The sequence below is a fragment of the Pithys albifrons genome, chromosome 6, assembly GCF_047495875.1.
Source record: "Pithys albifrons albifrons isolate INPA30051 chromosome 6, PitAlb_v1, whole genome shotgun sequence".
Taxonomy (NCBI): Eukaryota; Metazoa; Chordata; class Aves; order Passeriformes; family Thamnophilidae; genus Pithys; species Pithys albifrons.
Window position 1 is genome coordinate 23,839,418 of NC_092463.1, and position 19,676 is coordinate 23,859,093.

At 40.1% G+C, this 19,676-nt stretch overlaps 1 protein-coding gene across 7 annotated transcripts in view; it reads right to left on the minus strand.

Annotated features, from left to right (window-relative positions):
- Positions 1-6,820: 6,820 nt before the first annotated feature.
- TTLL5 (tubulin tyrosine ligase like 5) overlaps positions 6,821-19,676 on the minus strand; it is a 134,446-nt gene continuing 121,590 nt past the window's right edge. For all 7 annotated transcript variants that reach the window (XM_071557799.1, XM_071557801.1, XM_071557802.1 and 4 more), the window contains 2 exons: positions 17,319-17,404; positions 6,821-7,380 (listed from right to left, as the gene is read on the minus strand). In XM_071557799.1, coding sequence (XP_071413900.1) covers positions 7,340-7,380; positions 17,319-17,404 — 127 coding nt within the window. In that variant the 3' untranslated portion in view covers positions 6,821-7,339. The remainder of the gene's footprint in view (positions 7,381-17,318; positions 17,405-19,676) is intronic.

Below are 19,676 nucleotides of genomic sequence, written 5' to 3' on the forward strand. Positions count from 1 at the left end.
GTAACAGCAGCACTTTGGATATAGCAGAAGGAGTAAAATGTGCCTTCTAATTCTTTAACATCTATTAAATTACTACTTTTACTCTCAAAATTACTAGAAAACATTGGTCAAAGCTGTATATCCTCTTCAGGAAGCAGACAAAACAAAGAATTGCTGTGCAGCCAGGGGCAAATATTACAGGATTTGTGCAATGCATGTAGTATAACGACTGGGGAATGTCTTGGTAACCATGTTCTGGTCCTTTCTTGAAACAAAAAGTTTGGTCTTTTGAAGTGCTGAAACCCTCCTGCAGGTAGACTGGATGCTTGAGAGAAATCCATTGTTTTCAAGGATTTGTGAGAAACTCCACTTGTGGGGGAAAGCTGCAGCAGACGTCTGACTCACAAGAGTATCTAGAAGACACCTAGTTTGCAACAAACTGCCTTGCACGACACAGTTTGATATCTGCCCCCTCAAAGGAGACTTGCTACAGAAATCTCTTAAGTATGCTTCAGGATCTGAAGATCTCATCTGGACACTACCATGCTAAGTACTCTACCATGCTAATTGAAAGAACTGCAAACAATTAACAACAAAGAGAAACAAAATAAAGGAGATGGCAATAAAATCTCAGGGACATACAGTGTGGCAGCAGTTACAATGTGTTACTATAGATTTTAAATTGTCTTATCCATTTCACCTGCCTTCAGCCAAGTCATCATTCAAAAGACCTAAGAAAGCTGGCTGGGCCACAATTTGGCAGGAAGTCACCAATCTTTATTCCTGGATGTTTTTCAAAAGAGATTTTTAGCAGACATATGGAGACCTAAGTTTTGAAAGTCTGTGGATAAGAAAAAAGATTCCTAGCTGTTATCAGAGACAAAATATTCCACATTGAATTTCTGGCATCAGAAATAGTGGAGAAAACTTTCAGGAGGGAAGAGGACCCCAATTTGAATCGGGGAAGCAACTGGAAACATAAGTAAGTAATGTAACTAGTGGCACCAATGGGATGCCTACAACTTCATTTACCTTCCCAGTAGATTCAGGGCTGTCCAACTGCACACCTTGAAGAATGGCACAGACATCCTTGATGTATTAAATACGTTATTTTACATGTATCTGGCATAGTATGACCTTCTCTGAAGATGATATAAGACAAAACCACTTGAAATCCATAAGGTGAATCCTATGCAGTAGTTACTGGAAACTGGAAAAATCCATTGTCATTTTTTCCCCCAATTTCAGAAAAAATTTTATAGTAAAATGAGGGAGTGATGACAGTTTGGATTTGGCAGCAAAGAACTTTTCAAAGATTCCCTCCTGTCTTTTGACATGACAGTACTCAAGACATAGGGATTTATTCAATAGCCCCAAAACATTTTTGGGGAGATTCTGTGACTTTTCATCATAATTACACTGAGTACAGTGATTTGTCTCCTCTTAGTGTGCAGGAAGACTAAACTTTACCACTGCTATAGCTATGGTGAAATAAGATTTTGTAAAATACTCTTGCAGGGGTACCAAATTCAATTAATTTTCTGGGGTTGTCTTCTGTTGCATATCCCAAAATAGCAGCAGGCAAAAGACTAAATAAAACGCTGAAGTTGCTTTTAGAGATAACAGCAACTCTTTCAGCTGCCTCAAACAAATTATACAAATTCTGTTAATAAGAGATGCATTTTTAACAGCCTCTAAATTTTTAATGATTGCATCAAATTTGGTTTTTTAAAGGCCATTTGATTTGTTTGTCTGATAGGTCAGATAAAGAAGCCACTCCTTTTCATATAATATAAGATTTCTTAAGCTCATTGTGTGTGCTGTAGGCATGAACCTGTAGAGAAGCAGCCCTGTTAAGTACACTTTTTTCCCTGGGAAACCACTATGATTCACTGAATACCATTGGCAAAGGTTTCACACCAAGGTCTCCACAGTGATCAGTGATTCTCTCCTTTAAATTAGAAACAGCAGTGAAAACTTGTTTTCAATGAGGGCCAGTAAAATCCTTTCTTTGGTAAGGTAATAGACTGAGCAGACTCTTCAGGGCAGACTTGGTGTCTTGTTTGTCAGCTTTAGTTCAGGTTCATTAAGATGTGTTGTGGTTGTGCACATTCACCTTGAAGGTGCTCTGCACTCGAGCTGTTTGGAAGACAAAGATGGCAAGAAGTGAAATGTAAATTAATAACTTAAGAGCTTCAGTTAGTGGAAAGTATTTCCCATATTTATGTGATTAACCATTTACAATCATATTATGGATGACTTCCATATAGCAACCTACTTTCCCCCAAAATCACAGTTTGTCTAGAGATGGATCTTCTTGTCCTTTTTGCGCTCTTTCAAAAGCTTCATCATTCTGAAAGCCTCTGCAATACACAGTGCCCACCCAGGTGAAAGTGTAGACAAGCTTGGCAGATGTCAGCAACAGAGACTTTTCTTGGAGAACTCAACACCACAGAGTGAATTCCAGTGGAACACGCCACTGTCATTGAAGGAAGCTTTGTCTTGGCTGTTCGAGTAGTCTGTAATGCAACTGTCAAAATAAAACATCCATCCAAAGTCAGACTACAAGACCATCTAGCCCAGCTCTCATCAGACAGTGGTCAACAGCCCATGCCTGACAGACAAGCTAAAAATTGGAAAAGCCCATTGTGAGATTTCCCCAGAATAATCACTTGAAAAGTCTTAGAAACTTCCTGCTTGTTTTTCAGTTTTAATATTTAATATGCTCTAATTGATTACTTTTTCATGGATTTGTCTACTTGTCTTTTCAAACCACATACACTTTTTAGGATTCACATCTTGTAACAAGGAGTGCCATAGGTCAAGTACATACTTGCCACTCTCTCCCACCTTTTTTTTCTTAGAAGCTCGTATCTGTTAGTTTCATTCGATGCTCCTACTTCTAGTGGACACGATTGTAAGCAATTACTCCTTTTTCAACTTCTCCCTTACATGCCTCCTTGTCCATCTCTTTTCCAGTTAACCACTTCCTGCATAGAGAACTATGAATGTTAACGTCTTGGTATAAGCAATCTCAATCCTGTAAAGCCAAATAAGGGCCTTCTGATGTTTGGTGTAAACAAGGATGTCTCAGCTCTAGAAACATGAGGTTATAGAAAGAAGACAGTCTCGTCCTATATTTAAGTAAAGTTCAGAAGCTTCTTTTGGAAGAAATATATAACAGATCCACAGGAATAATGTGTTCAGAAAGGAAATAGTATGAAGATCAATCAGCCATTTCCTACAACCAAAAATCCAACTATTTAAACATCAGCAAATACCCCACCCAGATTCAAACAGTGAGGCTAGGTTTATTATGAGCAGCAAATGTAGGACTGACTTAGGAAAAAAGTCCTTGGCAGTTTTGTCAAGTATACCTTAACAACAATAAGTCAGACTACTTTTGTTTCCAGCCAATAATCCAAAATTACTGAACTGTTGTATTAGTACAACATACAGGCCTGAAAGAATGCAAGCTGAGAATCCAAGTCCATTTTGTAAAGTCATCTCTAAGCTGATGATCAACTTCATAGGTAAAGAAGGATGGTCCAGCACTGCCAGCCACTCAGCTCCATGCACATGGAGACTACCCATATTCTGGTACAAGGAAGAGGCACAGCACTGACATTCCTACTAGTAAACAAAGGTCTTGATACCAAAACCTCCTTCCACAATGTGGAAATAGTACTAGAGATACGTATGTCGACCTTTCAGGCATCATAATGAGAAGCATTTTCAACAAGCCATGATTGTCTCAAACCATTCTATTCTCAATTCTAGATAATTTCAGTACATCTTGCTGGCATCCAAGACTAAGTGGTCTATCTGGGGTCACAACATGATCTCCCACTGATGGCGCTCACACGACTTGCTGTTTTAAAGGCCAAAATGAAACACATGAAAGGGCATTAATACTTTGTGTATTGAGTACAAGTCAGTTGTTCTGAAGAGGAGAGAATCTAATACCCCTCCCTTAATTTTTGTGTTGTTGTATGTTCACCAGCTAAACACAGCACAGCTGAATGAACTCTGCTTTACCTCAGCCTCCAGGACTCTGATGGGCACATTACTTCTTTCAAGACTAACGCCTGATTCTCTGTCATTAGAACAAGCTCCATAATTTAGAAGTGATGAAAACATTAGAGGAGGATCCCTTGATTACATTATTCAGTTCACCACTGAAGTAGATGCTGAAAGGCTGTTGGGGCTTTCTATTGGTAATTTCCTTTTCTCACAGTGAAGAAAGGCACTTTTGATGAAACTCACTGATGAATACAGGGAAATAAATGTCATAAAAGCAGAGAAAAAATAATCTGCACTTGAGGAACACATACATAATTGTACTCCCCTTGTGCAACTATTATAATCCAAAATGGTTTGCTATTCTACTTTCCTCCCTTGTTCTAGAAAACTCTTACTATAAAATGGCTCCTCTCGTAAGATGTGTGGAAAACAGTTTATGCCTTCCCACTGAATCTCTTAACTGAAGCACACTCTGACAGGTTTTTGAAAAGGGACAGACGTGGAGGTAGCAGAGCTGTGAAGAGACAAAACACATATGTTATCTTTCAGTACACAGTACCCAGCATGTACATAGACATACAGGGACTCCAGGCTGAGGAGTACAGAGAGATGGAAAAAATAAGAGGCTGGAATCACAAGATTTGATCCTGATTTTCTATTGCACATGCTCCCCATGTAACAGCATTTGTGCTCAGAGCTGGGATCAGCAGATACCTAAGGCAAAGGAACACTGCTTTGTCCTTTGGTGGTCTGGCTGCCCTGACATATCCTGAGAATGAACAGGAGTTCAAGGTCTAGGTGTTTGGCTTTAGGTAAAGGACTAGTCTTGATACACCTGCATTTTTTTTGTATTTGTTGGAAACAGAAGAAAAAATTTCCAGAGCCAAAGGCTGCAATACTTCACTTCTGATGCTGAAAATATTCATCCCTTCAAAATGAGAGTCTTAGACTGCAGGGTGCATTTTTCTGAATATTTAAAAAATGTTAGAGAACAGATGTTTGATATACTGCTACTAAGTCATCCCCGTTACAGGTGTTGGGTGGGCTACATCTAACATACATTACAGAGAAGTCCAGAAAACATGGCTATAGCCAAGTACAAATCATTAACCCAAAATGAGGGGGTGGTAGATTGGCAAAGCTGCAAAAATTAACCTGTGTTCATAGTAAGTCAGCATTAATTGGTAATTTTCTTGACAACAATGTAACAATGCTGCTTCTGCCAATGATCCTCCTAAGAACCTTTCAGGGACCAACTGTGCATTTAAATCTCTATCCTCCAAACATCTCTATAGTTTTCAGTGGCTGTGATAACCTAAATAACAAACTAGAGAACAAATACAGACATCAGACTTCCACAAGGATATATATCCTATAGCTACTCAATTCTGCACATGGAATCCAGTGGAATAAGCATAATTCAGATCCTTCAGGAGGAAGAAAGGAATAAAACCATTATTTACTGAAGCTAAATCTTATAGGGAAGTAGCCCCTCCAGAATTTCCAGAACAGAGCTGGAAGCTATAGCCAATTACACACATAGCAGAGCAGGCTGTGAGAAGAGAGACCCAAGGTCTTGAAGGTCACAGCTGCTATGGATTGTGCAGAAGTCTGAAAAAATAACTGCAACTAAACTCCCACTAATCATGAGCTGACAATTTGGTGTAGCAGTAGAAACAACTATCTTGGAGATCTATGAGTGGAATTCAGTGATTACAGAGAAAAGAGACATGATCCGAAAGTAACTTCACAAGATTTTTCAAATCGCTTGGTCACTGATGGTATGTGATGGCAGCACAGGCAGCAGACAAACACTGTGGAGACTGATGAAGAACACAGCTGAAAAATGCCAAGAAAGTGAACAGGATCATGACTGTCCAATGGAAATGAAAGATAAGGCAATGAAGGGAACAGCTATATCACAGAGCTGCATTTTGGACAAGTGAACTATTCAATGTGTGTCATATGTGTGAGTGGAACAGAAATAGAAAAATGCAAGTTCTGTCCTATGAATTTATGCCTGAAGCAAGTGATGGTGAAACTAATGGGGTATGAACATAATTATTTAATCTCACAATTTATCTGGCCTTGAGTGACAAAAAATATGCAGAATCCAAGAGTGGATATGAACACAATCATTTGAAAAGCAAACAGTCCCCCTCCGACATGGTTTCTTCTGTGAGCCCTCTGGATGATCATTAGCTACTTGTCAACACATTAGAAAGATCTCTTAAAACTGACTATACAGGGTAGAAAGGATAGGAGAGCTGTGGAACAAGAAACGGGATCAAACAGGATGTTGAATCCAATCTCTGAGGACTCTGATACAAGCAACAGGAGATTTTGTACCCTTTGAGATTTAAAATCATACCCTTGCTGTTGGACAAGGCAGAAGTTGCAAAATACTGAGTTTTTGTTACCCGGGCACCAACAAAGAGCCAGAGCTGAACTTGCTTCCTGTTCATTTTAAGGATGGATGGATCTTCTCTCCACCATGTTTTCCAGCAGTTGATGTTGTTTTCTAACACAGGCAAATTAATTTTCATAACATTAGGCAAATTTTAACTGGAGTGCTTCACCAAGCCACTGCTGCAACTGATAAGAGCCACCTGGGCTTTAGGGTTCAAGCTTGGGTCTGAAAATATCTGCCAATTTAAGTTTATAAATCCTGAACAAACAAATCAAAACACAAAAATAAGCCATACAGAACATAAGCACCCAACAGTGAAATATAGAGACAGATTTAAAATCCTGTCCAGTATAATGACAGCAAATATTTTGGGGGTGCGAATTAATAACTGAAATTATAACCAACCAAACAAATGAAATTACTTTATTGAAACCAATAATTTCGATGGCTCTGTGCCAAAATTCAAGATGGCAACAAACACAGATGTCTCTAGTCATATGTTCTAATATTTTTCTCTGCTGATGGTTGCCATGTGATGAAAGCACAGACTCTTGGCTGTTACCAGACTAGGACAGACTGCAATGGCTGAGCAAATGAGACTTGATGTTCAATCCTGGACTTCAGGAAGAAGAGCTGGAGGAAAGATCTCTTGTCTTATACAGAAAGACACAGTTAGGGATCAGGAAGAGGTGGGAGGAAGGGACCCAAAGACTCAGCAGCAGATGTTCTCAGAGGCAATGATTCACCTTAGCTTGCAGGTGTATCACCACAATCTGCTTCCACAGATGTTCAGATACTCTCTTCAGTGGGTTGTCCCCTCACCAAGGCCTCCTCTTCTCTCTTTTCTTGCTGTTATGGGAGTGTGGTGGCATGAAGTCACAGCTGCTTTCTCCTTTGCCCCATACTTGAAGCAATACCCTAGATTCCTCACCTGGTGTTCTGTGTTAATCCTTCTCCATGAGCAGAGGCTGGAAAAAACACAAAGTTTTTTTAATAAAAGACTTTAAGTAATCATAGAGGACTGTTAAGTGTGAAAAACTGCTGTACTGCTCTGCACATCTCAGCCATCACCAGAAATCTGTGTCTCCCTATCACACAACCTCTCTCTACTCTAATAGATAAGAAGACAGATCAGTATAAAAAAATGTCATAAGCTACTGTGTGAAAAAGTAGTCTTGGTATTCCTATAAAGCACCAGAATACCTTCTTCACTCTTTGCTTCTGATTCACATGACTCATCTCTTCACATGCATTCTCCTCTAAATCATTCTTCCATATTAATATGCTTTGTCTCTTTCTTTGGGTCTTTTACTCATCTGCTTGCATGGGAATCTATTTCCCCACTCAAACACATGAGGACCTTGGTGCAGGAGAGATCGGGGTGTGAAAAGGTTGATCTTTAAAACAAACAAAATGGGGATAAGGAAAAAAATTTTCTTCCCATTATTATAAATATTTGGTTTTGACTTCTACACACTGCACCATTTTCCTATTTAGGCACATTACAGGAAAAAGTCAATATCATCTTCACTTCTTTTACTTAAACATACTTAGACAGCCCTTTAAAAAGAAAAATCTAAAACACTTAGAAATGTACCAAGTTTATTTTGGACAGTTTGCATTTTACAGCTAATCTGGTAGGTAAAGATTGTCCTGTGTATTTGGTACATGGGCTTGCTCCTAAACATGAGCGACATTTGTTGAGAGCGGTTTATTAAAAATATTGCTGTATTTTAAAAAAGACACTCCCCTTGGAAGCCTAGTACAGAGCCAAACATCACAGAGCACAGAGGATCTGGAAACATGTTTAGAAAGCAGGATTGCCAGCTATGTCACTGCACAGAAAGTTTGGAAACTGAATTAAGAACCAAACTGTCAACCACGTACTGTATTAAGATAGGATATCAGTCCAGAAACTTAACCCTTGGCAATATGCTGAAATTAAGGAAACAAAGGCAGATGAGAGAGGCAGACAACTTCAACTCATTTCCCTGTTTTGAAGAGACTTTTGAGCCTTCCTATTCCTACAGAAATGCACAGTTCGGTTTGTCTTTTCTCACAAACTGAATTAAAATCACTTTGCTTGAGTTTTTGTATGGCTACCTTGAGGACTCGGCACAGAGAGGAGCATTCTTATGTCTACAAGCAAATGTATAGGTTCCTAACATGAGTGCAGCTCATGGCCAATTCAATAATGTCATAAATATTAACGTACATAAAGCTGTGAAGTTTTGTAATTTCAAAACTACTGGTGAGCATTCTACCTCCTGGCCGAGTAGGGGGAATGGACAAAAAGCTCATTCCTGACAGGAGCCAACATTAAGGGTTGATTCTCTCCAGTGGTATGAGCCATTGCAGTGAATCACCACATAGAATGACTTTCCTTTATTCTCTGCCTGCCAGGAGGTGTTAAATCATCTGCCTGTATGTCTGTTCACGTGAGTACACACCATTATGTCATACATGACTGCACCTCAAAAACTCAGAACAGTCACACAGTGGGAAGAAAAGCAGTACCTCAATTTTATGGATGTCATTCTGAGTCACAAGAAAATCACAGGAGTTGTGTCCAGTCATTTAAGAGATACCTGCACAGTAAACTTGAGTACAGATGTGCACAGCCTTGGTCACATAGTACCTAGTCTACTGTACTTCCAAGCTGCAGGAATGAGACAAGAGCAGAGCACTAGGCTAGATGACAGTGCTGGGTCAGGGCCCCATGCTGACATTTTTTAGAACTTGTTTGGGCTGTTTCATCACACCCGCAGAAAGGTTGTGGGAAAACTGTTGAAGTCTTCTGAATCTAGTGCTGAAAACAAGAACTCAATTTCTCCCTGAAAAGCTAGGATTATCCTAGAAGTTCAGATTTTTTTTTAACCCAGAGCAAAGGGAAATTCTAATCTGAGTGATGCCCAACAATTTTCTTGATAATATACAGCGCAACTAAGAAAGGCAATAAATAAATGGGGTTTATTTATATCCATGGGTGACTGACACTAGCAAGCCAGGACAGCTGAAAACACAAAGTTACCCTTCCCTCCCCCATGTTTTGGGCACAATTTCAACATGACTTACTGAACCACGCAAGAGAAAGCAGCAGGTCCAAGTAATGAAAATTTTCCTGAGGTGATAGGGGGTGGGGAGGGTACAGGGGGATGTGTGTGGGTGTGTGTGATGTGTGTGACACAAACAGTACACACAGCCATATTCCAGTGATGGCTTCCTGCAAAAAAGGCAGTGAGCAGACTCACTGACAAGTAAAGAAATAGCAGTGGAAGTCAGCATGAGCCTTCCTGCTCCCCATGTTAAGAAGACTGTTTTTAACTCATGCTCACCCTGACTGCTAATGCCCTTCTGGATCTGACAGGCTTCACTCTGATTTCTCTTATTCACCTCCCTACTCCCTGGTTCTTTGTGGCTCTCTCTTCTCTGGCTCTTGCCCACATTTCATTTAATAACTTCCGACACTCCTTTTACCCTATTCACACACATTTTGGCTTCTATTTTTAGTCTCAGTAAAATAACACCAGATTAAAACAAAATCCAATCTGAATGGGCAAACTCATTGTCTCTAAAGGTATCTTAAAGCCAAAGGGCCAGATGTGAGACAGAAGTAGCCAGGATGTTATACAACCTCTCCCCAGTCTTTGCACACACCTGATCTTGAATGACATTTCCAACACAGCAAGGCAATGTAGGCAGTTTGCCATCACCTCACTACTGAGAACAAGCAATGATCAGCTGCCAGTCAGGCAAAAATGCCAACTGCCTGAAGTCATTACTTATCCTGCTTCAGAGTTTTCTTTGAGTCTGTCAGAAGTGAAGGCTTCTAAAAAAGCTGGGTTCTAGTTCTTAAACAGGGAAGACAATTTCTAAAGACTGTTCTTTTCTTTTTCTCTTGCTTTCCCAGGAGAAGTCTTGACATTTGGAATGTCCTTTCAGTGTCATGAGCTCAGTATAACAGGAAAAAGCTCCTTCCTTTCATATAAGGAAGCAAAAGGTGAGAGGCAGGCTGCTCTCACAGGTTATGGAATAAATGTAATTTTTGATCATTAGAAGTGAATACTGACCCTAGCTGAGAGGCAATGACTGAGTTGGACAATATCTTAACGTCACCTGAGAAGGGCCTGGATGCTGCTTCTGGCACTTTACACTCTGCTGAGATTTAATGAGACTTACATACAGTTTTCTCATAACTGGATAAACTCAAATATAGTCATGTCCTGTTGATGACCTGGATCAATTTTAAAGGTACTGATTAGAAGCATCAGTATTTGCTCATTGCTAGTCATAAGGTAATGGTTCCCTGCCCTTTCAAAGAGTACTAAGAAATGGGGTAAAGAGGAGGTCTTTCTTCACCCTTCTCCTTTACCTTCTGGTACTAAAGGCTTGTGTGTCAATATCTGACGTGGGACTCATAAAACAACTAATACAGGAAGATAAATAATTTTTTCCCCTTCCTGTTTGCCCCTTTATAAAACTGTAGAAGTCAGTAGAGGTAAGAAAGAGAAGATCCAGGATGGGTTTAGGAAGATAATTATAAGAACAAAGGTGAAACTAAACATCCTCCATTGTAAGTGATTCTTTGCCATTCTGAAAAGAGAAGCACAACAGTAGGATTCAACTCAAGCACCACTGCTTTCCGAAATACGATAAAATGGACCTATTCTATTTCTCAATAACCCTTTCTCTGCATGGAGACAGCACTACAGAGAGATGCTGACAGAATGTTATTACTGCTGTTAGCAAAAGGCCGCAGGGTGAGAAGCTGCAATGGAAAAATATGATGCAAAGTGCTGGATATCACACTGGGGTTCCCTCTTCAGTGACCCACCCAACGCTTCTCAGCCAAACAGATGGCTCTGGAAGGATTTCTGTGGAAGAGCTCATCACTGCTCCATTCCTGGACTAGGGTAAGTAATGAGGTGACATCAAAAGGTGCTCTTTTGTGTCTTAAAATATCTTGTGCCTGAGATGCCAAAGTAGTCTGAGGTAGAGGTTACTTGAGGTGCCCATTTGAAAGTCACCTTTTAAAGTGAAGACCACTTGTGCAGTCGGTCACAGCAACAACAGAGAGAACCAGGAGGGTGGCAAATGAAGACTGGAATTAACAGGATTAGAGAGAGGGAGGAGGCGGAATAGCAATGTGCTGTGCAGAAACCTGAGTGATTTCTTTTCCCAGCTGCTCCTGATGAAGGATTTGGACAGTGTGGTGAGACCAGCTAAAATCATAGCCAAGGTTACTCTTGGGAATGTGGTAACAATGTAAAAATAAATACATTGGTGTTCAACAATCTACTGCCTTCTGAGGCTGCAGGGAACCTGGTAGAAGCTGAGGAAGCCTGGACAAGGCTGGGCAGCTGGGAATTCCATCCCAGTGGAACAAATGGCTGGGAGTCTGAAACAGGCCATGCACAGTGGTAACAGCACATATTCCATCCCATCCCTTTACAATCCAAGAGAGCTGAGACACACTGGATGGTAAAACAATCACCAAATTCCATGCATTTTTTTTCTGTTTAGATCTGGAAAACTATATGAAGTGTTTGTATGTGTCTTGTTTAAATGCATGCTGTGTTTACTTGCCTCGGGTTTTTCTTCCTGGTGGAGGACAATTTTGAAGATTTTACTCTTGCATACCTGCTAAAAGAATCTCTTACTTTTTTTCCTTAGGCTCACATAAAACAGGCTGTGTTTAAGGAATAATGGTAATTCAAGCAGTGGGTAGACAAAGTCAAGGCTTAGCACCACCAATGTTAACTCTAATTTCAGGTCTACAATAACTAGACACACAATAACATAACCTTCTTTTGAAGGACCATACAATAATCTTGGATATAAAAAACCTTAGAAATACACAGTCTAGCTGTGGATTTTCTATAAAATGAAATCTGGAGCGCGAGGAGAGTAAGTACCAAAGCACTCCTTACTGTCAGTACTTTGCAAGGAGACTCCTTTCACTGCTCTTTGCTGGGCCACACTGCTTGTGCATTCATCACATTTGGATGGCATTCAGACATGGTGCTCCACCTCAGCCTAAAGAAGGAAATCACTAGAAAACAAAGAACAGCAGCCTGCCTTCTGCAGTTCAGGATCCAGTTTTAAGCCCTTACAGATGATGATACACTTTATTTCAAAGAGCTGCATACTTTCAGGACTTGGTATTCATGCAGATATGGATGGGCCAGGTGAATGTCCAAAATAAACAACTGTGCATCACCCTGCAACTAAGCTTAGATACAGACCTGAGAATCATGGGGAATAAAATCAAGTCTACATCAACTAGCTCGAGAACTTTCCCTCCGAGTTTCAGACTGAGTTTTGACACTCACTTGTATGATGTTTTCTCAAGAGAACTAAAATACAAATAAATTAGTGTTGGTTTCATGTTTCAACCCAGACTAGGTAGAGATCCAAGACTGCACAAATTAGTGGTTTTCACTGCTGTCAGACTCAAAATTCATATTATTAATTTTTACCTCTCCTAATCAGTAATTCTAATGTTTTTTCTCCTCCCAGCACATACAGTGGAAAAGTTATGTGGGTCATGAGTAATACAAGTGTTAGCACAATAAAACTGCAACACTGTTAATCAGCCTGAGTATGAAAAGGTGAAAGTTCTGTCAAGTTTGGAGCCAGGCATCAGTCTTGCCTAGTTTTAATCATGATTCATATTTGTTACTGTATAAACTATCAGTGTGTTATATTTTTACCATATCAAACCAAAACCCCAGAAGCATTCTGTGCTCTGAAGTTTTAAAATAAAAATTTCCACAAACCCACAAGAAGCTGGCATGAAATCAAGGAGAAAAGCCCAAAAACAGAAGACAGATTTCACTCCTACAGCAGCTCAACATTTGCTGTTACCTTTGCAAATGAGAATGAGAATCACATTCTGAGCTGGAAGGGACCTACATGGATCATCGAGTCATGCTCTTAAGTGAATGGCCCGTACAGGGATCAAACCCTCAAACCAAACCAAATAAAATCAACTTGTGCATCTACTCCACAACTACACTGAGGGGTTCATTATACTTTCAGATTGTTCCTGTCTCCAGGCTCTTGCAGACAAGAGTACAGCTCAGAAACAGAGAAGCTGCCTGGGACTATGCTGTCATATTTTCCTAATGTGCTTTTCATGCTCTGTTCTCCCTAAAACCTCATTTGTGTTCACATTTTCAAAAAGGAAAAATAATAAATATAATTATTTTCTAACTATGCAGTTCTACACACAGGCACAGAACTTCCTTGATGTTACTTTGCAGTTGTTCAAAAGCCAAATTCTGGTGGAAAAACTGTATCTTTTCACCTAAACCTTCACTTTCTTGAGAAAACAAATTCACACACTGTTCATCTAATGCCACTAGAGAAAAACAGTAAATAAAATAGCAAAATATGACAAAATGTCTCCATACACCTAACATTGTTAATATATATAGTAAATCAAAAATGTCAAGTCTGACCATTCTCTAACTCACCATATCAAACGGCCTCCCAAAAATAACCTGGAACTGGACATCCTATCAGTCTATTTAGCATAGCAGTTATTCAACAAGCTATATTCTGAGGAAGACTTAGAGAACTGATTTCTCAGTTCACAATCACTCTATTTCAATAGTATGAATTCCTGAATGGAAGTTCTAGCCAGGTGGGGGTTGGTCTCTTCTCCCAGGCATTCAGCAATAGGACAAGGGGGCACGGGTTTAAGCTCTGCCAGGGCAAATTTAAGTTGGATATCAGAAAAAAATTCTTTCCAGAGAGAGTAATCAGGCATTGGAATGGCCTGCCCAGAGAGGGGGTGGATTCACCATCCCTGGAGGTTTTTAAACTCAGGGATCTGATAAAGGGACTGGAGTTGGACCAAGGATTGGACTTGATCGCGGAGGTCTTTTCCAACCCAATCGATTCTATGATTCTGTGAATTGCTAAATTCTGCAAAGCAGCAAAAAATCAGTGTAATTCTGAGGGACCCTCAAAGTAACACAAAATAAAAAGAGCCATGTGATTATAGCTGTGTTTTGAGAAAGACTGACAACCCACGAACAGCTGGGTGTTCAACTTCAGGGAAACATCAGGTCAGATGCATTTTGAATTTCTTAAATAGAATAAATCCTGTTGAACTTTCATTAATTTTCATAAGAAACTGTATGTTCCGACACTGCAAATAACCCACAAATGATATCTTGCAGATTTAGCTTCCTGTCTGTAGATAGTCATGAAGACCTTTGCCTTCTCTCTTATTCCTCCAGTGGCACATTGCTCACACAACTTCTGCCTCCCCATGAAATGTGGATGAGGCCGTAGGAATCAGAGGCTGCCACACTTTCTTCTAGTGGTGGCTTGTTTCAGAATCCTGAGCTGCTTTGCAGAAATGCTGCCTTTTATTCTTCCTTTTATGTCAAAGGATCTATCCTCAAGAGCCTGAGCCCACTGCACAGCAGTGGCTACAACTGCTATTCTATAGTTTCAGCATTAACCACCACTGACTGTTTTCTAGACAATCTGGTTAAAAGTTTCCATAATGCCTGATCTCTTCCACTGAGCATCATGTTGACTTTTGGACAGATCACTCATGATACCTTTATGCTGCTCCTTCACAGAGGCCCATAACTATTCTCAGATAGGCTGTTAGATAAGAAGGCCTATTCAAGTTTCTCAGACATTTTTGAACATTTGTGTGTGTTTATGCAGAGGTTGTGCCTCTTTTATCTCTGCAACTTTTCACAACCTTCTATCTTTAAATGCTTGCAGTTTATTCTTCATGACTTGCGTGTCCAGCCTCGCTAGTTGGTATCTCAGATACTAAATACATGTGAAACAGTAACCCCAAATAAGCTGCTGCTGAGGGGAACTTGGGGACCTAGTGTAAATAATCAATGGAGAGAGTGAAGAAGCAAAACAGCTGTTCCTGCAGTAAGGACTACAGTAGTTTCTGAGACACACAAACTGGGCACAGCAGACTGACACACAGCAGTGGCGTGGTGCAAAGCTGAAGAAAACATCATTCCCCAGTTTTCAAAAACAAACATTTTGCTCTGGTTAGTTTAATCATCAAAATACTTAGCACTGTTCTTGGAGTTATATACCTCTTCTAGCAACAAGGAAATTTTGAGTGACCCACTCACCATGGTTCTGCTAGACTACCCCTAGTCAAGCTAGGGCTTTACCTAAGCCCTGACACTCTTAGCTAAATGGCAGGCTAAGCCCTTTGCTTCAGCTTCAGAGAAGGTAAGTTTAGTACAGTGCAGCTAGCCTAGTCCTACCGGAAGAAACATAAGCTGAAGTTCTCAGTTCTTGCTGGATGACAAATATTCACAAAGAAGGTGACTACCCTGGAACTTTGTACTTGGTATCTAGCCTATAATATTCTTCCCTCCAGCTCTGGCTGTTGCCTTCCATCATTAACGTGATCAACAATCCTCATGTATGTGCTGCATAAATATTCACAGAAATGGGGAAGGACAGGAAAATGCTACGTACACTTATCATGGACACACGTAACAACAACAGTACCCACAGGAGATGTAAAGACCCTCTTGCAAAGGTTAAAATTACAGGGTAACAACTGTGACAGTGCTCTTCAAAGTGTGATAAAGAAGGCAGAATTCAGCACATGAACACCTTCCTTCAAGTTCACTCAACAAACCAGTTTGGTCAATATATTGAGAACTCTATTTTTACATTTACTTGTAAATTTGTCTGTAACCTTACTTAATATACTGTACTAAAACCTGAACTTGAACTATATAGTAGACCAGAACCTTTGCCTCAGCTATACATATACTACAGGGTTTACATGATTTTGTTTATTTTGATAATCCCATTGTATGCCAGAATACACTGACACGTTCCAGTGTGCTGTAGGGCCTTTTTTATTGACTATGGCCATTCACCTTATAAAATTTCTAGTAGGAGTTTTTGGCAGGTGGCAAAGTGTGGGAGCCAGTTTGGAACCACACATTAAGTGCATTAGCTGAATATTTGTGCTAAAAGATCAGCAATAAAATTACCTACATTAATAATGAAAATATCATCTTTAAATTTCAGAGATAAATATCCAAGAGAAGAACTAGGTAGTTCACTCCTACACAAACTTTTCTTTCAGCCTATGAAAACACAGAGATCACTGCACTAGTGATACTCAAGTCATGTTTTCAGGGTCTCAAAACAAAACAGAAGGACAGAAACATAATTTTTCAAAGCATTCCAGTACATAATTTGTCCACATATTCTATTACAGCACTATCACAAACTAGTGTGGGCCATGGATAATATGGGTTCATCAAGACTACACTCTACCTGCCAACACGTCTGCATCAATGAAAAATGGATTTGGGTCCTCATTTGCTGAGAATTTAACAGCATATAAACCTGTTCAAATTAAGTAGCCATTAAGAAACAATGAACACTTGATTCTGTAAGTCTCAGTGATTTTCCATTTGGAACTTTCACCTCTACTGATTGACTTCACTATGCAGCTGATTTACAAGTCTCAGCTCTTACGTCTTTCGAACTAAGGGGCTTTTCTGCAAGACTGAATTAAAATGTAAAGAATGTCCCAGCCCTACATTACAGGCAAAGTTTAAACAACAGAGCATCTTGAGCCAAAGCCGAGAGCAAAGAGAAGCCATTTTAGCCAAGGTGCATTTTTTTCCCCCAGCCACATTTTAAGGAATCTTCCTCTTCTAACTCTATGAAATTCAGCCTTTGCTACCTTCTGTTTAGTCTTTTTTTAATGCCAGGAGAATAAATTCCCTGCACAGCTGAACCCAGACTGTTACCTAGGAACCCCTACAGCTGTATTTTTTCCTGCTGATGAAATGTTTTCCCTGCCAGTTCTTGAAAAAGATGAAAGCATCCCAGCATGTCCACCCCCACCTTCCTGGTCTTTGGCACTGGCACCCACCTGTGGAATTTGTCCCTGGTTCACAGGATGCAGCACTCTGAAGGCTGTTCTGGAATCCGTTCAGTTGCTTTTCAGTGGAGGTCACCCTAAGAGGTAAAAGCATCAAATCAGAGAGATAGATCAGATTAGACAGAAGTGATATACACCAAGGAAGAATGAAAGTCACAAACAAAAAATTGACAATTCTCCTCGTTTACATAATCTCACTAGGATTGTAACTATGAAGCTGTGCCTGAACATGGAATGAAAAAGGCAGTGACAGCAACTGACTCCAAAAAGGCAGAGTGAGACATGGACACTCAAACCACCAGCAAGACTTTGATGTGACTAAAACACTTAATTGTCTCACATGCCTTGGAAGCTGATTCTGGGGAATAAAGAATATAGTATATGGTATTGGACCACCAAGGTACAACTTGTAATTACAACACAAAATGCTATGGTCATCTTATTCCAGTGATTTGAATTAAAGTGATTATGCCACCTTCAAGCAAATTAAAGAGTTAAGTCTTGGCATCTTGCCTCAGCAGAGAGCTTATTCAGGCAAGGTTTCTCACTTGGAAACAGACACATGGGATGCATCCAATTTCCGGAAGTCCAGTGCCATTCCTCAAGTAGGTACTTTCTGCAAATCCTCCTTCATTGATCTCAGCATTTGAGTTACAGCAAAACTGCATTCTGTGGACTACAGCTGCACACACTTTCACTTACAAAGACTACCAAACCAGACAATGTTTTCCTATGTAAAACTTGGGTCTTCTACTCATAAAAGGGCAAGCGACACAGCTGCAAGGATCTATTCTGTACTACACAGTTATCTATCCCTGTTTGTTGTCTCCTCCCTTATTTTTTCCTTGCCTTTCTTCCTTCCTGCCCAGCTCAATTCTGATCACTCCAGACTTTTGTATGTACACTCATCTCTGCCAGAGTCTTCTTCACTTGTTCAGCTCTGCAGTGTTACAGTCACTGTCAGCTCCTCCTCTGAAGAGCACTGTAATCTCCAATCCCCATGTGATGCCCTGACAACTAACAGACCCAGACACACATGTGCAGTTTCTGTGTTTTATCTGAAACCTTTTGTTTTCAGATTTCAAGGTCAGCAAGTTGCCAGTAATCCAGGTGTTCCTGACAGCAAAAAGGCCAGTAAGGGACTCATGTATTTCATCTCAGCAGGATCTCAGTGAAATAAATTGGAGTCCATACAGGAAGGGAGAGGGATGCAGATACATTTATGTAAAATAACCCCTTACTTCAGTCACCCTTAATTGCAAATGCTATTCTCAAATGAAGTGTCTGTTTCTATGTTTATTTATTGTCTCTTGGAGAGAATTTTAGGTCTGTATTTATGGTGTCTTTTGTGTTGCTACTGCATGGTCCTTCTGGGAGCTAAGAATCCAGACAAATCTTTATGCTTCTTACATAGAGAGTCCATGCACATAATTAGCTAATCCACTTTGTTAACACAGCACAACTGACAGTCAAATTTAGCTCACACTACTGTAGGTAGAATGCAAGACTAGTGATTGAAAATGTCATCAAGGATGCCAGCAAATGCAACAACAAAAAAGCAAAACAGGGAACAGTCACACTTCTACCTTAAAGGATGTCTTAGGTTCAGAGAATTTCTTTCTACAGACTTGCCCTTCTCTGCCTACCCACAATGTACTTTGATTCTTACAGTTCCAACTGTCACCTCCAGACAGCTCATTCTCAGCTTTACTCCTGAGATCTCCCACCACACTAAACTCACCCCTCACATTCTCTGTTGTGTCCTGATGGAAGCTTCAGTGCCAGACATATTCACTGCTTAAACTGACTTAATCTCTCTTCACTTTCTTCCTCCTTGGGTTGGCTGAAATCCTACTGCCTTTCTCAGTTCCCTGCTTTTAATGTCCGTGTTGTTTTTTTCTTTCACTTCTCCAATGCAATCCATTGTTAGTCTCCATTTGTCCTTCTTCAATACTAACAAAAACATTGTCCCCACTGTCCTCTCCATTTAAATATCTTCCTGCCCTTTTCTCTCTTACACAGCTAACCCCTCCTTGATACTGATAAACTTCCTTCATTTAGCCATAAGCTGCTCAGCCTTGAACTGCAAATTTGTTCCACAGGTGACAGAGAAATACTTTCTTTACTAAATTTTGAACACCTGTGTTTTAACAACCTATTCCTGGGATGCTCTAATGCATTTAAAGGTCCACTGAAACCAGACAGAACTGACACTAACATTCATATCACATAAAGCCCAGGTTTAACAGGAGAACAGCAACAGATGCAAAGACCCAGCACCAGGGAGGCTTGCTCCTCTTTGTTGTTCTTGGACAGAGTATCCTTGCAGGTGTATCTGTGTGTATGATC